Source organism: Macrobrachium nipponense, chromosome 32 (genome assembly GCF_015104395.2).
Source record: "Macrobrachium nipponense isolate FS-2020 chromosome 32, ASM1510439v2, whole genome shotgun sequence".
NCBI classification, from domain to species: Eukaryota; Metazoa; Arthropoda; class Malacostraca; order Decapoda; family Palaemonidae; genus Macrobrachium; species Macrobrachium nipponense.
In genome coordinates this window covers 38,993,479-39,014,840 of record NC_061094.1, presented here as the reverse complement: position 1 = coordinate 39,014,840, position 21,362 = coordinate 38,993,479, and the positions used below count along the sequence as shown (strand labels likewise).

At 47.9% G+C, this 21,362-nt stretch overlaps 1 protein-coding gene across 3 annotated transcripts in view; it reads left to right on the top strand.

Moving 5' to 3' along the window:
• The window catches only part of LOC135207354 (breast cancer type 1 susceptibility protein homolog), a 62,257-nt gene that overhangs the window by 7,739 nt on the left and 33,156 nt on the right, over positions 1-21,362 (top strand). For all 3 annotated transcript variants that reach the window (XM_064239082.1, XM_064239081.1, XM_064239083.1), the window contains exon 3: positions 19,835-20,055. In XM_064239082.1, the coding sequence (XP_064095152.1) occupies positions 19,835-20,055 (221 nt within the window). The remainder of the gene's footprint in view (positions 1-19,834; positions 20,056-21,362) is intronic.

Sequence of the window (21,362 nt, the reverse complement as noted above, 5' to 3'; positions counted from 1 at the left end):
CGGGAGTCCGCATTGTTGGAACGATCGCGGTTTCCTAGACATACGTCCTTGTCATCACAGTGGGTTGGTGCAGGGGCGTGGCTCACCCCACCTGGCAGTACCGCTGCTAGGAGGAGTGATGGCGTCTGATCCATCTCTCCCATTCCTTCTACTTTCTCGGGATACGCTGGGAGGGGCGAGGTGAATGGTAGGAACCCTGTAGAATTTTCTCCATGGGATTCGGCGCCGGTGGCCTACGTTCCCGGAGTCCTAGAACCCCAACGATCGTACGCCAAAGTCATTGAGTATGCATCTAAGAGGTCTGGTTTGGTTCCTCCTGATGGAGGAGCAGATCAGGAAGACTGATCCCTTGAAGGACTTGGGCCTTTACCAAGGGACTCGGACACCCCCGAGATGCAGAGGATGCTCGCAGAGATCGTTGCGCTGATCCGTCAGCACAATGATCTCGGGGGAAGCAGCCGCGACATCTTTGGGAGATTGTCCCTCCCGTCTCGAATCCTTTTGGGGTCCCAAGAAGAAGCCCAAGGCTTCGACGGGACTCCCTTGGTCATCTTTGGCTAATGGAGTACTGGGTCAAGTGAATGATCTTGTCTCAGGACAGGAGAATTCTCTTCAGTCCAGCCGTTCGGACCGGTTGCTCCCCCCTCCTCTACCTCGCCAGAGGCGCTTCTTCGCACCGACAGACAGGCCTCTACTGACCAAGCAGGTTGACCCGGACCTGGTTTGCCTCTGTTCGGGTATGTCTCCAACACCTGACTGCAGAGAACATCTCTCTCTCGCAGCAGGAGGCAGTGACGTTGGAAACCACCGCCATTGCAGCTTTCCAAGCAGTCTCCTGGTTGGACCTGTGGTCTTTCACAGTGTCCAAAGTCGCGGCTTCTTCTGGGGCCATCACCATCGGCTTTGGGAGACTGTGCCAGTCTGGGGGTAGGGCAGTTACCTACCTGGCCCACCAAACTGCAAACCTGTGGGCGAGCCTGGTACGTAAGAGGTGCGACACCACCCTCTCCCGAGTATCCAGGTCTCTGCTCCGAGTTGGTCTTTGCCTTACGTAATGGACCGTTGCTGGGATCTGCTTCTCTCTTCAATAGAGAGCAAGTAGATGCTGCAGTGGACAAGCGTCGGGACGAGGATAAGGACCGGCTTGTCCACCAGGCAGTAGTGAAAGCCTCTGCGCCTTCGCATCCTGCTGCGACCTGACCTACGAGTCAGGCTAGCACTTCCTCGGCTCCCAAAAAGACTTCTACTTCGAAGGGAGCCAGGGGGACATCCCAGCCTTCTTCTTCCACCTCCAAGTCCGAGACTTCCCGTCCTTTTCGTAACGATTTCCACTCAGGACGAGGAAGGAAGGGGAAGAAGAAGTCCAAAGGGAAACGCTAGGGCCGGCGTTCCCCTCTAGCTGCTGCCACTGGTGGGGGAGTGCCTATCGAGCCACTGGGCAACTTGGCAGTGATACGGAGCGGTGACCTGGGTAGTGGATGTCCTTAGGGAGGGCTATCTACTCCCCTAGAGTCTCCGCCACCCCTTACCAACCATCCGGTCCGGCTTTGATCCTACTTAGTTGGATCAGAGAGGCATCAAACATTACTGCAGGAAGTGCAAGCAATGTTGCAGAAGGGCACTATAGAAGTCATGTTGGATGGGTCTCCGGGCTTTTACAGTCGAATCTTTTGCATAGAGAAGGCTTCGGGGGGGATGGAGACTGGTCATAGACCTCTCTCCCCTGAACCGATTCGTTTCGCCAGACTCAGTTCAAGATGGAAACAGCACTCTCAGTGCTGGCTTCTATCAGGGAGAATGACTTTATGCTTACGGTAGATCTGAAGGGTGCATTTTTATACATTCAACTTCCCTGCCAGATATATACTTAGCTATAGACTCCGTCGTCTCCGACAGAATTTCAAATTTCGCGGCACACGCTACAGGTAGGTCAGGTGATCTACCGCCCTGCCCTGGGTGGCAGGACTAGGAACCATCCCCGTTTTCTAATCAGAATTCTTCTGTCGCCCGGACCATCAACATTGTTGTTGGTTCCTCTCGATTGGTTTTTCTTTTTTCACCGGCAATTGATCTTCTTGACCGACTTTTGGTGACGTATCTGGATTGTTGGATTGGCATACGCTTTTGTGGACTGTTTTGTGGACTTGGTTTTGGAATTTTCTTTAATAATGTCTGACTCTGGTATGGTTGTGAGACGTTGTGTGAATGTAGGCTGTAAGGTGAGGTTGCCGAAAGCTTCGGTAGACCCTCACACGGTATGCAAGAGGTGCAGGGAGTATGAATGTTCTTTTACTAATACTTGTAAGGAATGTGAGAACTTGAGTGAGAACGAATGGAAGAATCTAACTAATTATTTAAAAAAGTTAGAAAGAGAAAGAGTGAGGAAGGCTTCTCATAGAAGTTTAAGTAGTTCTAGATCTGAACTAATTCCAAGCTTGGGATCTTCCCCAAGGGTAAGTATTGCTACTTCTCCTTCCATTGCAGCCCCTTCTCCTATTGCAGAACCTGTAGATCCAGCAAAAGAACTTGCGGATCTAAAAGCAGCCTTCAAGTTGATGGAAAACAAAATGGCTGCCATACAAGGTAAGGCTAGTGAGTTTTCCAGTGGAACAGGTGATATGAGTGTCCCCAGTGTAGTGGAGGGGGCCATCTGGTCGGCTCAGCAACGCTCCTAGGTCTAGACCTCTTCCAAGCTCACATGCCCATAGGAGGGAACGGAAATGTCGAAAACGGCCGAAATGGAGGTTGTGGAGAATCCCCACCGATCAGGGTGGTTCCCTTCGGCGGTTTCTGTGACACCCCAGACTGCCAAGGACCGCTATTGTAAAAGCGTCCTACGTGAGTGTTTCTCGTCGTCGGGATCTTCATCACTGAGACGTGATTGGAGAGATTCAGATCGATCTCGGCCTCTCAAGAGGAGTTGGAAGGCTCCGAATATTGACTCGAGCCCTGAAAACTTCCCTGAGGAGTCTCCATCGGGAGTGAAGAAGGCAAGAAGAGCCATTCTTTCAACTAGAGTGAGAAGGAGGCAGGAGGTGGAGGCTATGGACTCCTCCCCTCCTCCTTCCCCTCCTCCCGAAGAGGATAAAGAGGAGGCTACAAAGAGGTTCATGATGGCGATGCAGGAACAGATTTGTCGTTTGTAGGAGTCCCTGTCAAAGGAGCCTCCTAGAAGGAAAGACACTTCCCTTCCTATTAAAAGATCCTCCAGACGTCATTGGAGGTATCTGCCTCCAGGGGATCGATACTCCTACTCGAGGTGAGGTTTCCGTAACGAACCTGGATGAAACGATCAGACGTCTGGCACCGGCCAGGAGTGAGGAGTCACCCAGGAGGCAGGAGCCAAGAGCCAGGAGTGAGGAGTCAACCAGGAGGCAGGAGCCCAGAGCCAGGAGTGTAGAGGCATCCAGGCAAGAGGCAGGAGCCAGGAGGCAAGAGCAGGAGGCAAGAGGCAGGAGCCAAAGGCAGGAGCAGGAGCCAAGAGGCAGGAGCCAGGAGGCAGGAGTCCGGAGTCAGGAGGCAGGAGTCAGGAGTCAGGAGGCAGGAGTCAGGAGGCAAGAGTCAAGAGCCAGGAGGCAAGAGTCGGGGACTCGTTCCTGGAGGTTATGACTCTTCTCCAAATAGGAGCTCCTCTCCTTCAGAACATAGGAGGTCTTGGAAGGACTCTCCCTCCAAACGTGAACTTTCTCCTTCGTCTGATCGAGGGTTAGACGAGTTGTCTGATGACGAACCTCCTGCTAATGAGGGACTTTCTAGTTATAAAGTCTTAGCCTCATTACTACTTCAAGAGTTTGGAGATTCTCTTAGTCCGGCGGCTCCTCCTTCTCCTCGTTCGCTCTTTTCGAGCTCAGCTACGGCAAAATCGTCGGCCTTTTTAAAAATGAAGCCTGCGATATCTATGAAGAAGGCACTCCATTCTTTAGATTCTTGGATGGACAAGAAGAAGGAGTTAGGAAAGACGGTATTCTGCATGCCTCCTTCCAGATTGCACGGGAAGAGAGGTATTTGGTATGGGACAGGAGAGACTATGGGTCTCTCTACCTGCCTCTGCAGATGCCGACTTTTCCAATTTAGTGGAGGCCTCTAGACGTCACTCCTTAGGATCGGTCAGAGCGACGTGGAGCACTTCAGAGTTGAACCACTTTCTAAAGGGACTTTTTGTCACTTTAGAGGTGTTCAATTTTCTGGATTGGTCACTCGGAGTTCTGGCCAACAAATCTAAGGATCCGGAGTTTCTGAAAAACCCAGAAATTCTCCATAGCGTCCTGTCCTGCATGGACAAGGCAGTACAGGACGGTTCGGGTGAAGTGGCTTCCCTTTTTGGTGCTGGTCTCCTGAAAAAGAGATCAGTTTATGGATCCCTATTATCGAAAGGGGTTTCTCCGAGCCAGAGGACTGCCTTACTGTTCGCTCCTCTATCAGATCATCTGTTTCCATTCAGTTAGTGAAGGATATATCTCGCTCGCTAACTGAGAAGGCGACACAAGACCTACTAACGCAAACGTCCAAGAAAGGACGCCCTGTAGGTCGACGGTTAAGAAGGAATCTCGTCCTCCTCAGCAGCCCTTTCGTGGAGGTGCAGCGGCTCGTCCCCCTGCCAGAAAGAAGAGCTCTGAAAAGAGAGGAAGGTCTTCATTTAGACCCCTTCAAGAAAAATCAAAGTGACTTGTTGCTCCTCCAAGCACCAGTGTGGGCGCCAGACTCCTGAACTTTGCAGGAGTATGGGCAAAAAGGGGAGCCGACCCTTGGTCAGTGTCGGTCCTGAAGAAGGGATATGTAATCCCCTTCGACGACAGCCCGCCCCTAACATCTACGCCTCGGGAACTGTCAGCGAGGTACAGAGACCCGTTAATGAGAAAGACTCTCCTTCAAATGGTGGAGCAAATGTGGGAAAAAGAGGCCATCGAACTTGTGCAGGATCCACACTCCCCGGGATTTTACAATCGCCTTTTTCTAGTACCAAAGGCATCGGGGGGGTGGAGGCCAGTTCTGGACGTAAGCGCTCTGAATCGCTTCGTACAGAAAAAAGAAGTTTCGCATGGAAACGTCCGCCTCTGTAATGTCGGCTCTTCGTCCAGGAGATTGGATGGTCTCTCTGGACCTGCAAGACGCATATTTCCACGTTCCCATTCACCATTTGTCAAAGAAATATCTTCGCTTTGTAATAGGAGACAAGATCTTTCAGTTCAGGGCTCTGTGCTTCGGTCTGTCTACAGCCCCACAAGTATTCACCAACCTGATGGCGAATGTAGCAAGATGGCTTCACCTAGAGGGGATAAACATCTCCCTCTACTTGGACGACTGGCTGATCAGGGCCAAGTCGAAGATTCAGTGCTTGGAGGACTTAGAAGTAACAAGGAACATGATAGATTCGCTAGGGTTGCTCGTCAACCTCGAGAAGTCACAACTGATCCCCAGCCAGAACTTGGTCTATCTGGGGATTCAGATGGATTCTCGGGGTTTTCGGGTATATCCTTCGCGAGAAAGAATCGCTCGAGGTTTGTCGAGAATCTCGAGCTTCTTAGAGAGAAAGAAACAGCTCAGCGAGGGATTACCTGAGCCTTTTAGGGACCCTGTCCTCATTGGAAAAGTTCTTCTCGCTAGGGAGACTTCACCTTCGCCCTCTTCAGTTTTTCCTCAAAGAGGTGTGGAGTTGGAAGACGGGTCAACTCTCGGACATCTTCCAACTTCCACAAGATGTAAAAGATCATCTGTAGTGGTGGATCCCTCCACTTCAAAAGAACGAAGGCGTATCGCTTGCTCTGCAGAACCCAGACCAAGTGTTATTTACCGACGCTTCGGAGTCGGGATGGGGGAGCAACGCTAGGACAAGGGAGGTGTCAGGCACCTGGACAAAGGAACAGGTGTCCTGGCACATCAATTGCAAGGAACTTGTGGCCATACACCTAGCCTTAAAGTTCTTCGAAGAGATAGTCAGAGACGGGGTGTGATACAGATAAACTCGGACAACACCACGGCTCTGGCTTACATACGCAAGCAAGGAGGCACGCACTCTTTCTCCTCTATCAGTTGACAAGAAACCTGTTAACCTGGACGGAAGAAAGAGGCATATCTCTCCTCACAAGGTTTGTTCAAGGGATCAAGAATGTGAGAGCGGACAGACTGAGCAGGAGAAATCAGGTCCTTCCCACAGAATGGACTCTACACGAAGAAGTGTGTCGAAGTCTTTGGTCCCTGTGGGGGAGACCTCACATAGACCTGTTTGCGACGTTCCTCTCCAAAAGAATAGAGATCTTTTGCTCTCTAGTGGAAGATCCGAGAGCCTTCGCAATAGACGCGTTTCTCATGGATTGGTCGGGTGTGGACGCATACGCCTTTTCCCCGTTCAAATCCTGGGGGAAGTGCTCAGGAAGTTCGTAGCTTCGAAGAGCACGAAGTTGACACTCATAGCCCCATTTTGGCCAGCCCAGGAATGGTTCACGGAGGTACTGGAGTGGATAGTGGACTTCCCCAGATCGCTTCCAAACAGACACGATCTACTCAGACAACCCCACTTCGAGAGGTTTCATCACAACCTCCCAGGTCTCGCTCTGACTGCCTTTCGACTATCGAAAGACTTGTCAGAGCGAGAGGCTTTTCTCGCAAGGCTGCGGGCTCTATCGCTAGAGCCCGCAGAGCTTCGACGAGAAGAGATACCAGTCAAAGTGGGAAGTCTTTAGGAGGTGGTGTAAGGGTCAGAAGCTGTCCTCCTCCAGTACCTCTATAGTGAATATTGCCGATTTCCTCCTCTTTCTGAGAGAGGAATCACACCTATCTGTCTCGACAATAAAAGGATACAGAAGCATGCTGTCTTCAGTATTCAGGAATCGAGGCCTGGACATTGCTAACGACAAAGATCTACACGATCTAATTAGATCTTTTGAGACTTCGAAAGCAGCTACTCCTAGAACACCTAGTTGGAATCTAGACGTGGTCCTGAAATTCCATTTCATCGGATAAATTCGAGCCTTTACATCTGGCGTCCTTCCGCGACGTCACTAGGAAATGCTTGTTCCTGGTGGCTCTCGCTACAGCCAAGAGGACGAGCGAATTACACGCTCTGGATTCCACGGTGGGGTTCAAAGGAGATGCTGCCATCTGTTCTTTCCAGACAATGTTTCTGGCAAAGAACGAAAACCCGTCAAAACCTTGGCCCAGAAGTTTTGAGGTAAAAGGCCTATCTAACCTGGTAGGCAGAGAGATAGAGAGATCTCTCTGTCCAGTGAGAGCTCTTAAATACTATTTAGAGAGGAAGAGGACAGATGGGAGCTTGTCAACAAGGTCTTTGGTGTGCGGTGAAGAACCCCAAAAGACTCATGTCCAAGAACTGCGCACCTTTTCTTTGTGAGAAGCGTTATTACGGACGCTCACAAGAACTGCTCGGAGGAATCCTTCGGTCTTCTAAAGGTCAAGACTCATGAAGTGAGGGCAGTAGCAACGTCCTTGGCGTTCCAAAAGAATATGTCTCTAAAGAATATCATTGAGACTACATATTGGAGGTGCAATTCAGTGTTTGCATCTCATTATCTGAAGGATGTGAGAGTGACCTATGAGAAGTGCTTCTCGCTAGGTCCTTTTGTATCAGCAGATACAGTACTGGGTCTTGGAGCAAAGACTGATCCTTAATTTTGTGTTTTTATCGTACATAAACCCTCTTGTCAGATATGTGCTTGGTTTTCTATTAGCAAGCTCACTACTGTCGCACGGGAGCAGAGTGTCCATTGGCTGGGTAGGGGATCAAGGGTACTGTATGACTAGTAGGGGAGTACAAAATTTTTTTTGTATATTTTGTTAATGAAAGTGTAATTATGTTTCGAGTTTTTGGTTGTTTGTAAGGAGTTCGGGGATAACTCCTTACAATCTTAGAACTAACATGGATGTTAGGATCAGGTGATCGGGATCGGTTTTGTGCTCCTTGAACAAGGTGTATTGTCATGTTAGTGGAATAGCACCCAATGACAAAGGCCTTTAGGCTCTGCCGAGTAAGTGGATAAGACCCCATTGGCAGACCCACAAGAACTCTTAGCCATAGATCAATATCTCGCTGAGGCTCTTGAGGCTAAGCAGACTCCAAGGCAGTAGCCGCGAAGTCTTCAGCCTAATAAGGTAGGAACCAAGGTTTATTAATACCTACAACATATGTTGTTTACCTGTCTATTTCAGTTGTTAGCTGTCTCTTACCCACCACCAATGGGTGCTAATCAGCTAAGTATATATCTGGCAGGGAAGTTGAATGTATAAAAATGATATTGTCATGTTACAATAAAGTTTTATACATACTTACCTGACAGATATATACGATTAATGGCCCACCCAGCCTCCCCGCAGGAGACAGGTGGAAGAGAAGAATTCTGATTAGAAAACGGGGATGGTTCCTAGTCCTGCCACCCAGGGCAGGGCGGTAGATCACCTGACCTACCTGTAGCGTGTGCCGCGAAATTTGAAATTCTGTCGGAGACGACGGAGTCTATAGCTAAGTATATATCTGTCAGGTAAGTATGTATAAAACTTTATTGTAACATGACAATATCATATTTCCAAATACCCATCCACAGGTCTTCCCGCAAGTACCTCCACTTCGTCTTGAGGGGGACGATCTACCAGTTCAAGGCTCTATGCTTTGGATCGTCGACCGCTCCCCAGGTGTTCACGAGAGTGTTCACCTTGGTTTCGGCTTGGGCACATTGGAACGGGATACGTCTTTTGAGGTATCTCGACGATTGGCTGGTCCTGGCGAGCTCTTGCTCACAGTTGCTACAGGAGAGGGATCGACTCCTCGAGTTTTGTCGGAATCTCGTGATCCTGATAAACCTGGAGAAGTCAGATCTTGAATCCAAGCAGAGGACATTGTATCTGGGCATGCTAATAGATACGGTAGCAGCTAGAGTCTTCCCCTCGGACTCTAGTATCAGCAAGTTCAGAGAGGTAGCACGATGGTTCCTGTCAAGACAGGAACAACCTGCCCGGCTTTGGCAAGTCGTGATCGGTCACCTGTCGTCCTTGGAGAAGCTGGTCCCTCACGGTCGGCTACACCTGCGGTCTCTTCAGTGGAGACTCTGGGACATTTGGTCCCAGTTACGAGATCCTCAGTCTCTCCTTGTTCCTCTTTCACAGGAGGTAAGGGAGGACTTGGATTGGTGGACAGACGACAGGAACCTCACAGTAGGAGTGGATCTGACCACTCCCCCTCCGGCCATGCTCCTGTTCTCGGATGCATCGAATGAGGGGTGGGTCACACACCTGGAGGAGTTGCTGACTGCAGGTGTGTGGAACAATTGCAACAAGCACCTTCACATCGACGTTCTCAAACTCAGGGCAGCCTTCCTGGCTCTTCAAGAGTTTCGGGAACGACTGATGGGGCACTCGGTGGTGTTGGTGAGCCACAACACCATGGTAGTGGCATATATCAACAAGCAAGGGGGACTTGTCTCCCTTGAGCTCCATAGGTTGACGATGCAGGTGCACGAGTGGGCCTTGGCTCATGCAGTGGAGCTGTCAGGCAGATACATTCCGGGCAAGAGGAATGTAGTGGCAGACAAGCTCAGCCGCCAGAATTAGGTGGTGGGAATCAAGTGGTCCCTACACCACGATGTAGTGGCAAGGCTCCTCAGCCTATGGGGGTGTCCAGTCTTAGACTTGTTCACCACCCGGTACAACAGGAAGGTGGAGATCTTCTGTTCGGTTGTACTGGACCTGTGGGCGGCTGCAGGAGATGCATTCCAACATCCATGGGACAACCTGGAAGCGTACGCCTTTCCCCCGTTCTGCCTGATCACCGTGGCATGGCCTGCGGTCTCAGCCATACGTAGAACGGTACCATCCAGCAGTGGAGTCCCTGTGTCTTCACGCTCGGTTATCCACCATCTCTTGTAAGCGAGAAGCTTTTCGCGACGAGCAGCCACAGATGGCTGGATACCTCGGGAAGCCCTCTGTGGCTGTTTACCAGGGGAAATGGGCCATCTTCTGTGGTTTGTGTCGTAGACGTGGTATCTCTCTGATCAGAGCCACTATTCAGCAGGTCATGGACTTCCTAGTCTACCTTCGTCGAGAGAAGCTCCTCTCTGTTTCAGTGGTAAAAGGCTATAGGGCTGCCCTAGCCTTAGTCCTCAAGCTGAAAGGGACAGATATCTCTTCTTCTTTTGAGATTTCTCTCGTGAGGAGCTTCAAGAGGTCTTGCCCACCCAGGGACCTCAGGTCCCCTGCATGGGATGTGACTCGTGTTGCAGAGCCTGACTCGTGCCCCGTACAAGCCACTCCGAGGGTCATCGTCAGATAGGGATCTGACCCTCAAGACCGTCTTTACTGGCCCTGGCATCAGCGAAGAGAGTAGGCAAACTTCATGGCCTTTCCTTTGATGTTAAACATACGAGAGGGTGGGGATCGGTAATGTTAGAATTTTTCCTGGAACTAATAGCGAAGACTCAGAATCCTGCAGTCCCTGACACCCGATTCGAGTCCTTCTCCATCCCCTTTCTCAATGACTTCGTTGATAATGATCCAGATGAGATGCTACTCCGTCCAGTTAGAGGGCTACGCGCTACCTGAGGAGGACTTGACATCTTTGGCCTGAGTGTCAACGACTTTTCGTTAACACTGGAGGCCCCAAGAAAGAGGTGTCCAAGAGCGCTATCTCTTTCTGGCTTCGTGAGACAATCAAGGAGGCGTATTCTGCTGCAGGCGACGACACTGGTGCCCTTCTTCAGATAGCTCACGAGGTCAGGGGTATTGCCCCTTCCCTTGCGTTCCGGAAGAACCTGTTGGTTCAACAGGTTTTAAAGGCGGGGGGTCTGGGCGCGCCAGACTACCTTCACCTCTCATTACCTTCGGGATGTTGCCCACAAGTCCTTGGACACCTTCTCCTTGGGACCAGTGGTGGCTGCTCAATAAGTTGTGTAGCATACAATTTACTTTAAAAAATTGTGATTTTTAAAATGTTAACAATATCAAACACTATACAGTTACACAGGAAAACTTATTTCCTTTGGAAATCACAGTGCAGGTGAACAAAATTCTTTTTCATAACGCATTCAGTTACTTTAAGTTCCTAGGAAATGGCTCAATACTGTAACCCACTGTGAAATTGAAAATGGCATAGGATAATGTGATATCAAGTAGATTGGAGTACTGCCGGGTATCCCCGTCAACACTGACCATTGCCATACTCTGCATAATGCAGGTGTCACTTTATTCAAGAAATTAGTTCCTCCTGGTTGGTTCCATGTGCAATATTTAGAGAACATGGTCATATAGCCTCCCAAGTACAAAAAGAAATTTGTATAATGGTGCTTACCAGGAGTGTGCAAACTCCCCAGATTTTGTTCAACAACTCCTCTTTAGTATGGTGAGATATTTTTCATGCAGACAGGCGAATGGCAATAAGCTCTCGTTCAGTTGATGATTAGTTTATGTGGGTTACTTATGAGAATTTTAAGGCATTCTTTTGTCATTTGACAGTTTTTTAACATTAATTACGTTGCCAGTCAGTAACCTTTACATTATTCAATATAACAATGGTTGCACACTGAAGGAACCTAGGAGTATCATTTCCCAGTGTTTGTGAACTCTTAAAATGGTCTCACCATCCTTTGATTTCCAGAGGAGCTTCCCTTTTGAGGCCATTCATGTACCCATGTTCAAAATGTTAAAAATGTTACCCACAAGGAAAACTGCTTACTTGGAATGTGATTTCCTTCAAACAGCTTTTAAGTGATCTGGAAACTTATGGTTTTCATTTTTAAGTTTACTTATGTATGTCAGACTGAATATAAGTGCTGTAATGTTAAAATGACTTATCAACCAACAGGCCCTAATAAGCCTCCCCAGGAAACTACTGGCAGTTCCTGGTTATTGGCAGGGGTTCCGTTCCGACGGCCTGATGATAAGCGAAAATCACCGATAACCAAAAATTGCTGATTTATAGCGCTTGTGGTGCTAATAACCAGTTAATGGGGCCTCTGTTAAGTATGTATTGTTGCTGATAATTGGAAATTAGTGCATTATGGCGCAGAAAATCAGTGATTTTTGGCACTTGGCAAGCTCCATAAAACTGGATCACCGATAACCGAGTCCGCTGATAACCGGGAAGTTCCTGTATTGAGTTTCAGATTTTTTTATTATTAAATGGAAGTTTCCTGCAATAGGTATAAAATTTTTACAATAGAATACACTGAAAATATTGATGAACTGGGCAAATTTCTTTATAGGCATTGTCTTCACCACTTTTCATTCAGTGTTTACTGAAATTTGGCCATTCTCTCAAAATATGTTAGCAGCACCAGAAGATTTGATACACTGGGGTCTTCCATTTGTACTAATGTTAAATGTGATAATTTTGCTCTCTCTCTCTCTCTCTCTCTCTCTCTCTCTCTCTCTCTCTCTCTCTCTCTCTCTCTTCTCTCCTCTCCTCTCTCTATCTCTCTCTCTCTCTCTCTCTCTCTCTCTCTCTCTCTCTCTCTCTCTCTCTCTCATTTCATGTAAAATTTCAAATAAAGGAGTTTCTATTGCAGAATGGCAGCTGGAAAGATGGTTGATGGTAGTGCATTCTGTGTACTGTAGTATAGTAGTAGAGTACTAGTAGATATCAGTCTTGAAAATATTGGTTTTGTACATGAACTTCCCTGTCAGATATATACTTAGCTATAGTCTCCGACGTTCCCGACAGAATTTCAAATCTCGCGGCACACGCGACAGGTAGGTCAAGTGGTCTACCTTACCCGCCGCTGGGTGGCGGGTGTACGAACCAATCCCCCTTGCTTGTCAGATTTTTCTCTGTCGCGGGAACGATAACAACTGTTGTCGGTTCCTCTCGATAGTTTTTCGATTCTCGCTTGCCTGGAGTTAATTTGGACTTCTTTTGGTGACGTATTCGCTTTGTTTGGCTTGGCATACGCTAATTGTGGACTGTTTTGATTTTGATTTTGATTTTCTTTAACGATGTCTGACCTAGATTCAGTAGCTAAAACTTCTGTTTTGTTTAGGGTTTGCGTGAATGAAGGATGTAAGGTGAGGTTGCCGAAAGCTTCGGTGGACCCTCACACGGTTTGCATGAAATGCAGGGGGAATGAATGTTCTTTTGCTAACCCTTGTAGTGAATGTAAGGTATTGAACGAAGAAGAATATAAGGCTCTCTCTTCTTATGTTAGGAAGTTTGAACGTGATAGAGTACGTAAGGCTTCCTCTAGAAGTTCTAGTAGGTCTAGAATGAGTGAGTTGGATGTGGATCCTATGACTAATGTAGAAGTAGAACCTTCTCTCCAAGTTGCAGCCCCTGCTCCCCGCACCGAAGCCGAAGATTCGTCTTCGGAGGCGGCGGCTCTAAGAGCCACGATTCTATCTATGGATCAGAAGATTCGTCAGTTGGAAGGTAAGGAGAGTGTTAGTGATCAGTGCAGTGTCCCCAGTGTTGTGGAGGGTGCGTCTGACCGGCTCCTTAGTGCCTCTAGGCCTAGACCCCTTCCAGACTCCCAGTTCCAGTGGAGTAGGAAAGTCGAAAGCCGCAAGAGGGCTAGGGAGAACCCCCACCGGTCAGGCGTCCCCTCGGCAGATCCTGAAGTACGCTCCCAGGCTGCCTCGGATCGCTACAAGAAGGAGCTCCTACGCTAATGCTTCTCCTCTTTGTTGTCTCCCTCTCCGAAGAGAGGTTGGAACTCCCCGGATGCGTCACGCCTGTTGAAGAGGGCTTGGAAGGCTCCCTGCAGTCCTTTGGCTTCTAGTCCGGAGGCTTTCCCGGAAGAATCGTCGGTGGAGGCGAAGAAACCCAAGAGATCCTGCGATCGTTCTTCTTCTCGCGCTCCTCGTTCTGCGCCTGCTTCCGAGGAAGAACAACAAGATTCTCCTACTAGAGTAACTCGTGGACTTAAGCTCAGATCACGGCGCTGGCAGATTCTCTAGCATTTAGATCACGTAGGAAGAAGGACGTTTCTCTTCCGATCAAGAGATCTAGGCGCTGCTCTTCAGAGGATCGTTCTCCTCTTTTTAGGCGGTCTCCTTCATATGGGGAGTTTTCGTATGAAGGTAGGGGCTCACATGAGCGCCCTCGCTCTCCTGGCTCTCTTTCAACTTCAAGGCGCCAAACTTCGGTCGGACGCTCTATGGAGAAAGAAGTTTTTTCTCCAGATTGGATTCCCGCTTCCGGTAAGCGCACTGCGCCTGCACATCACGCTATTTCTTCGACTCCCTCGCGTGGGACTTCTCCTCAGCAGCCTCAAGAACCTAGAAGGCGCCCTTATCCTAACAAGTAGGCGTTCTTCTTCCAGCAGCTCAAAACCTAGAAGGCGCCCTTCTACAAGTAGGCGTTCTTCTTCCAGATGTCGCTCTCCTCGAGTTTCGGATCGTGACTTCTCTCCTTACAGGCTTCAAGAGTCTGGTAGGAGCCGTGCGCCTGATAGGCGTCCTGCTGTTAGCTGCTCCCCGCAAGGTAGGCGCCAAGAGCCGACTGCACGTCGTTCTCCTAGTAGGCGCTCGTCTCTTTTAAGGCGTCCTACTCCTGATTATTCTCCTCGGGGCAGACAACAAGAGTCTTTCAAGCGCCCTTCTCCGTGTAGGCGCTCTCCCTCTTCTAGACGCTTTACTCCTGACCGTTCGTCTCTTGGTAGGCACCAGGAACCTCGCAAGCGCCCTTCTCCAGGTAGGCGCTCGTTAGCTTTGAAGCGCCCTTCTCCTGAATGTTATCCTCTCGTTAGAGGTCAAGAGTTTCGCAATCAGCCTTCTCCTAGTAGGCGCATTTCGCCTTCCAGTCAAACTTCCGTTGATCGTACTCAACTGGACAAGAATAGAGAGCCGCGCAAGCGCTCTGCTCCTGATAGGCGCTCTTCTCCTGGCAGCCGCTCGCCTCAGGATAGGTGCACAGAGTCCTGGTAGCGGCCGCTCGCCTCCTCGTAAATGCCCTGTGGATGTATCCAAGGATTCTCGGGGTAGGAGCCCTACCTCTCCTGCTGAGATTCCGTCTACCTCGAAGAGGGAGTCTCATTGTAGACAACCCAGATCTTCTCATCGTTCTCCAGTGGATGTGAACTCTTCTACGAGAAGGCGCTCTCCATCCTCTCGCTCAGCTCCTACTAGGATCCCTTCGTCACCTAAGGATCTTCCGCGCTCGCCTCGACAAGATGTCCTAGAAGGTTCGGATGAGGAACCGAACACTTCTGCTGCTGTGTCTTCTTACAAGAAGCTTACAGAGCTACTTTTGCAAGTTTTTGGGGATTCCCTTACTCCTACGGCTCCTCCTCCTCACTCACTTTTTTCAACGGCGAAGACAGCGAAGAGTTCTTCTTGTGTGAGGATGAAGCCAACTCTTTCAATGAAGAAGGCACTGAGGAGTTTTGGTTCCTGGATGGCTTCCAAAGAAGAAGCGGGGAAAACGATGTTCGCTTTTCCTCCTTCGAAGTTATCAGGACGCGCTGGTTTCTGGTACGAAACAGGAGAGTCCTTAGGATTGGGTCTACCGTCTTCGGCTGATTCGGATTTTTCGGCGCTGGTAGATTCTACGAGGAGAGCTGCCCTTAACTCTGCAAAGATGACTTGGGCAATGAATGAAGTAGATCACATGCTGAAAGGCATGTTCAGAGTGCTGGAGGTATTTAACTTCCTTGATTGGTCGTTGGGAGTCCTAGCCAAGAAAATTGAAGTGCCAGAGTCCTTTTCTCCAGAAGATCTCATGTGTGTTTTGTCTTGTATGGACAAGTCGGTAAGAGACGGAGCGAGTGAAATCGCCTCCCTGTATGGGGCCGGGATCGTGAAGAAGAGGTCCGTTTATTGTTCCTTCTTAACGAAGTCTGTCTCTCACGCCGAGAGGTCTTCTTTGCTGTTTGCTCCTCTGTCCGCTCAGTTGTTCCCTAAACATCTAGTGCAGGACATTTCGAGATCGCTTTCGGCTAAAGCCACCCAGGACCTTTTGGCACAGTCGGCAAGAAAACCTCGCCCTTCCTTCCCTACCAAGGCTAAGAAGGAAAAGTCAAGTGTTTGAGAACCCTTTCGAGGGGCTTCTTCATCAAGAACCTCTACGTTTAGAGGTCGTAGACCTTCAAGAAGGGGTAAGACTTTCGCCAAGTCAGTTAAAGCCCCCAAATAACTTGCAAGTCCTTCAAACAACAGTGGGCGCCAGACTTTTAGAATTTGCAGAAGTCTGGGCCCAGAAAGGAGCGGATCCTTGGACCCTTTCAATTTTGAGGAGAGGTTACCTCATCCCTTTCGTCGCAAGACCTCCCTTGACGACCACCCCAAGGGAGCTGACGGCCAGGTACAGAGACCCCATCATGAATCAAGCTCTTCATCTAGCAGTAGATCAGATGCTGGAGAAGGGGGCTATCGAACTAGTGACAGACCATCGTTCATCGGGCTTCTACAACCGCCTTTTCCTAGTTCCGAAGTCCTCAGGGGGATGGAGACCGGTGTTGGACGTAAGCGCCCTGAACTTCTTCGTAGAAAAGAAGAAGTTCATGATGGAAACACCTTCATCAGTGCTGGCAGCACTTTGTCCAGGGGACTGGATGGTTTCCTTGGATTTACAGGACGCTTACTTCCACGTACCGATCCATCCTTCCTCGAGGAAGTTTCTCAGATTCATGATGGGGGGGAAAATTTTTCAGTTCAGGGCTCTGTGTTTCGGCCTCTCGACGGCCCCTCAAGTGTTCACGGGGATCTTGAGAAATGTAGCTCAATGGCTTCATTTGAAAGGGGTGAGGATATCCATGTACCTCGACGATTGGCTGATAAGGGCCAATTCAGAAGATCGTTGTTTGAAGGACTTACAAGTAACACTAGAATTGACGAAGGCGTTGGGACTTCTCGTCAATTTCAAGAAGTCGTCACTAATTCCCGAACAAGAGTGTGTGTATCTCGGGATACAGATGAACTCTCTGAGTTTTCGGGCTTTTCCCTCTCAGGAAAGGATAGCCCGAGGATTCGAGAGAGTAAACAACCTTCTTAGGGAAAGAAGTATGCACAGTGAGGGAGTGGATGAGTCTGCTGGGGACGCTCTCCTCGCTGGAGCAATTCGTTTCCCTAGGAAGGTTGCACCTGAGACCGCTCCAATTCTTTCTTCATCGGAATTGGAGTCGTCGTTCTCAGGATTTGACGTTCTCCCTGTCGTTATCCCAGGACGTCAAGTAACATCTCTTATGGTGGACAGATCCCAACCTCTTTGCGAAGGGACTGTCTCTTCAATCCCAGACCCCCAACCTGGTGTTGTTCTCAGACGCGTTGGACATGGGGTGGGGGGCGACTCTGGGATCCAGCGAAGTGTCAGGTACCTGGGTGGGGGACCAGGTAACCTGGCACATCAACAGAAAGGAGTTGATGGCTGTGTGGTTGGCTTTGAAAGCTTTCGAGCCCGAAGTCAGAAGATCGGTAGTGCAGGTCAACGCGGACAACACTACAGCTCTGGCATATATCAGGAAACGGGGGGACGCATTCCTTCTCCCTGTACGAGACAGCAAGAGACCTTCTTCTGTGGGCAGAAGAAAGGGGAATCAAGCTTCTCACCAGGTTCGTGCAGGGAGAAAGGAATATAAGAGCAGATCTCCTCAGCAGGAAAGATCAGGTCCTTCCCACAGAGTGGACCCTTCATTTGGATGTATGCCAGAGCCTGTGGAAGTTATGGGGCAGGCCACACATAGACCTCTTTGCCACGTTGAAGAACAAGAGACTGGATCCTTACTGCTCTCCGATATCGGATCCAGAGGCATTAGCAATAGATGCTCTTCTTCTAGACTGGAGCGGACTCGACGTCTACGCGTTTCCCCCCTTCAAGATCCTGGGGCTAACCATCAAGAAATTCAACGAGAATGATCTTAATCGCTCCCTTTTGGCCGGCCCAAGAATGGTTCACAGAGGTACTGGAATGGTTAGTGGACCTTCCAAGATCGCTCCCGCTAAGGAGCGATCTACTCAGACAACCCCACTTCGACAGGTACCACAAAAATCTCCTCGCTCTCAGTCTGACTGGCTTCAGACTGTCCAAAGTCTGGTCAGAGCAAAAGGCTTTTCAGCAACAGCTGCTAAAGCAATCGCAACAGCGAGGAGACCTTCCACCTTGCGTGTATACCAGTCAAAGTGGGATGTCTTCAGACGATGGTGCAAGAGAAAGAACATTTCCTCTTCCAGTACCTCTGTGACCCAAATTGCGGATTTCCTAATCTTTCTCAAAGAAGAGTGTCATCTTGTTGTGTCAGCTATTAAGGGATACCGCAGTATGTTGGCGGCGGTATTTCGGCGTAGAGGCTTAAATATCTCCGATGATAAGGACCTGCATGATCTTATTAGATCATTTGAAACCATTAAGCGTCCTCATGTTGTACCGAACTGGAATCTAGACGTAGTTCTACAATTCCTTGCATTGTCTAGATTCGAACCTCCTGGCTCAGCCTCTTTCAAGGACCTGACGAAGAAGGCTCTCTTCCTTTTGGCCCTAGCTACAGCTAAGAGGGTGAGTGAGCTCCAAGCTATTGAGGGCAAGGTCGGGTTTAAGGAAGATTCTATGGTGTGTTCGTTTCTTCCAGGGTTTCTTGCAAAGAATGAAAACCCAGCACGTCCTTGGCCCAGGAGCTTTGAAGTTCGTGGTTTATCTTTTCTGGTAGGGGAAGAGCCTGAAAGAACTCTTTGCCCTATGAGAATTATGAAGTATTACCTTAAGAGGAAGGAACAACTTAAGGCTAATCAAGATGTGCTTTGGTGCTCTGTAAAGGACCCCACTCGGCCCATGTCGAAAAATGCTCTTTCCTTCTTCCTGAGAAGTATTATTACAGAGGCACATGTTGCCTGTAAGGAAGAGTATTTTAAACTACTGAAAGTGAAAGCTCACGAGGTGAGAGCCATTGCAACTTCGCTTGCATTCAAGAAAAATATGTCTGTGCGGAACTTGATGGAGGCGACTTTTTGGAGATGCCAATCGGTTTTCGCAAACCACTACCTACGTGATGTAAAAATCACGTATGATAAATGCTTCGCCTTGGGCCCTTTCGCATCGGCGGATTCGGTGCTGGGGCAGGGAGCTGAAACTTATCCTGTGTAAATTTTTTATGTTACCCTATATTTTGTATTTGTGTTTTTGGTTGTCTGAAAGAGGTTGCAGGAGGTACCTCTTTTTGTCGTAATATTAACCCTTTGTATTTTGGTTAGGTGGTCTGGTGGGTTTTGGCTCCTTGCAGGGGTAGTGGTAAGGATCTGTTATGTAAGCGGACAAGGTCCCTTTAACAGGATCCGACTTGGATTCTACCACAATAGGGGATCACATATCCCAGTGGTAGATCCGAGAGTCTTTCAGCAACAGGTCACGTCCTAGCTGTAGCTCTCCAGGCAATGCAGACTCAGAGACAGTATCTATGAAGTCTTCATCCTGAAAAGGTGAGAACCAAGGTTTTTATATCCTACAACATTAGTTGTTTCCCGTCTTACCTGTATTATTTAGCTGTCTCTTACCCTCCACCAAGGGTGCCAATCAGCTAAGTATATATCTGACAGGGAAGTTCATGTACAAAAATGATATTGTTAAACTACAATAAAGTTTTGTACATACTTACCTGGCAGATATATACGATTAATGGCCCACCCAGCCTCTCCTCAGGAGACAGGTGGAAGAGAAAAATCTGACAAGCAAGGGGGATTGGTTCGTACACCCGCCACCCAGCGGCGGGTAAGGTAGACCACCTGACCTACCTGTCGCGTGTGCCGCGAGTTTGAAATTCTGTCGGGAACGTCGGAGACTATAGCTAAGTATATATCTGCCAGGTAAGTATGTACAAAACTTTATTGTAGTTTAACTATCATTTTTAGCAAACCAGTATGGTAGATGACTAAAGGTACATGGTATTTCAGATTTTAATTATGCATTTGTTTTCAGCTTAGACCTGTTAAACCAACCTCTCACTACCAAGTGTGGTCATTCATTCTGTACTGATTGCATTCACCAAGTGGTTAAAAATTCACGCAATGCAGCCCAGTGCCCTCTTTGTTTGCGTCATGTTACACGACGTTCGTTAGGGCACAATAGAAAGATTATTGAATTAGTGGCAGCTGTGAGGGATATTATAGCCAGCATTAAGAGGGACTGCTGTTTTGAAGGTAAGTGTGATTGGGAAAGTTTATTTGTCAACTGCAGTAAGTCATAGCCTCATTGATTCACTTCGTAAATCAAGGTTATATGATAATCCATTCAAGATTTGGCGTGATAATTTTTTTGTTTTTGTGTGTCAAGGATCTTGCTTTCAGTTACAATTCGCTGGAAAAATGGGAAAAAATAGTAAAGAACAACAACTCAAAAAATGTGACTAAGTATTTTAAAGGATAATCCTAGTTAAAAAAAAAAAACCTAGATTAGAATGCATTAAAATTAGTTATGGTTGATAATTATTATCATAGGTAAACAGGCTTGGCGTTCATCTAAAAATTTAAGTTATCTTGTACTGAATCATTACAAAAAGAAAGGGGAATTTTATATTCTACCATTTCTTAGGATGCTTGAAATTGTTAATGGATCATGAACTCTTTGTGGCTTTTGTGTGATCCATATATTTCCCTGAATATTTACCAGAAATCTTGAATTGATTTTTCATATTTCATTAAAAATGTTTTTGCCGGATTTTCCCTTTATGGTTTTAGTTGTGAAATGAGTTCTTTCCACTCTCCTCTGTCCTTTATACTTTCTGTCTAACATCTACCAGGTATATATATATATATGTCTTTATACTTTTGTTTAGATCTATTCTTGGGCCATCCTACATCATTGTTCAGCGATTATTGTATCTACTGTTTTTTATATAATTAACTCACCAAGTAATTACATAGCTCTAGTTTCATCTCGCACGGCTGCTAAAATTTTGAAATTTGTGGTATCGCTTCTTTTATTTTTTGTAGGTGACTAGCCCTGTCCACTTTCAGGGAAAGAGGAACAACTCAGCAAAGAGCTTCAATTTGTAGCTGTCAGCTTGCGACTGGGGTTTAGTTGTGAGAAGTTATGGGGCCATTGATGAATTGGTTGCATTTGACAACATTCCCAAGGGTTGCTTGAGAGAGAGAGAGAGAGAGACACTGGTTGTTTCGTCTGTTTTCTTGTTGGATTGTTTGCGTTTGTTGGAAATGATAGGAAGGGTCTTGGATGTTTTGCGTATTTATTATATTGTATTTTTGTTTATTATTGTTAAGATAGCATGGGGAAGGTTGTGCCTTTGTGCCTGTTTTTTTTTTTTTTTTTTTTTATTTTTTTTTTTTTTTTTTTGAGAGAGATTTTTTTTTTTTTTGAGAGAGAGAGAGAGAGAGAGAGAGAGAGAGAGAGAGAGAGAGAGAGAGGGTGTGAATGATGAATGGGTGGTTGACGTGTGAACTGCTTGTTTGGTAGGCGTTTTGGCTCGTTGAGTGGTTCGGTCGCAGAG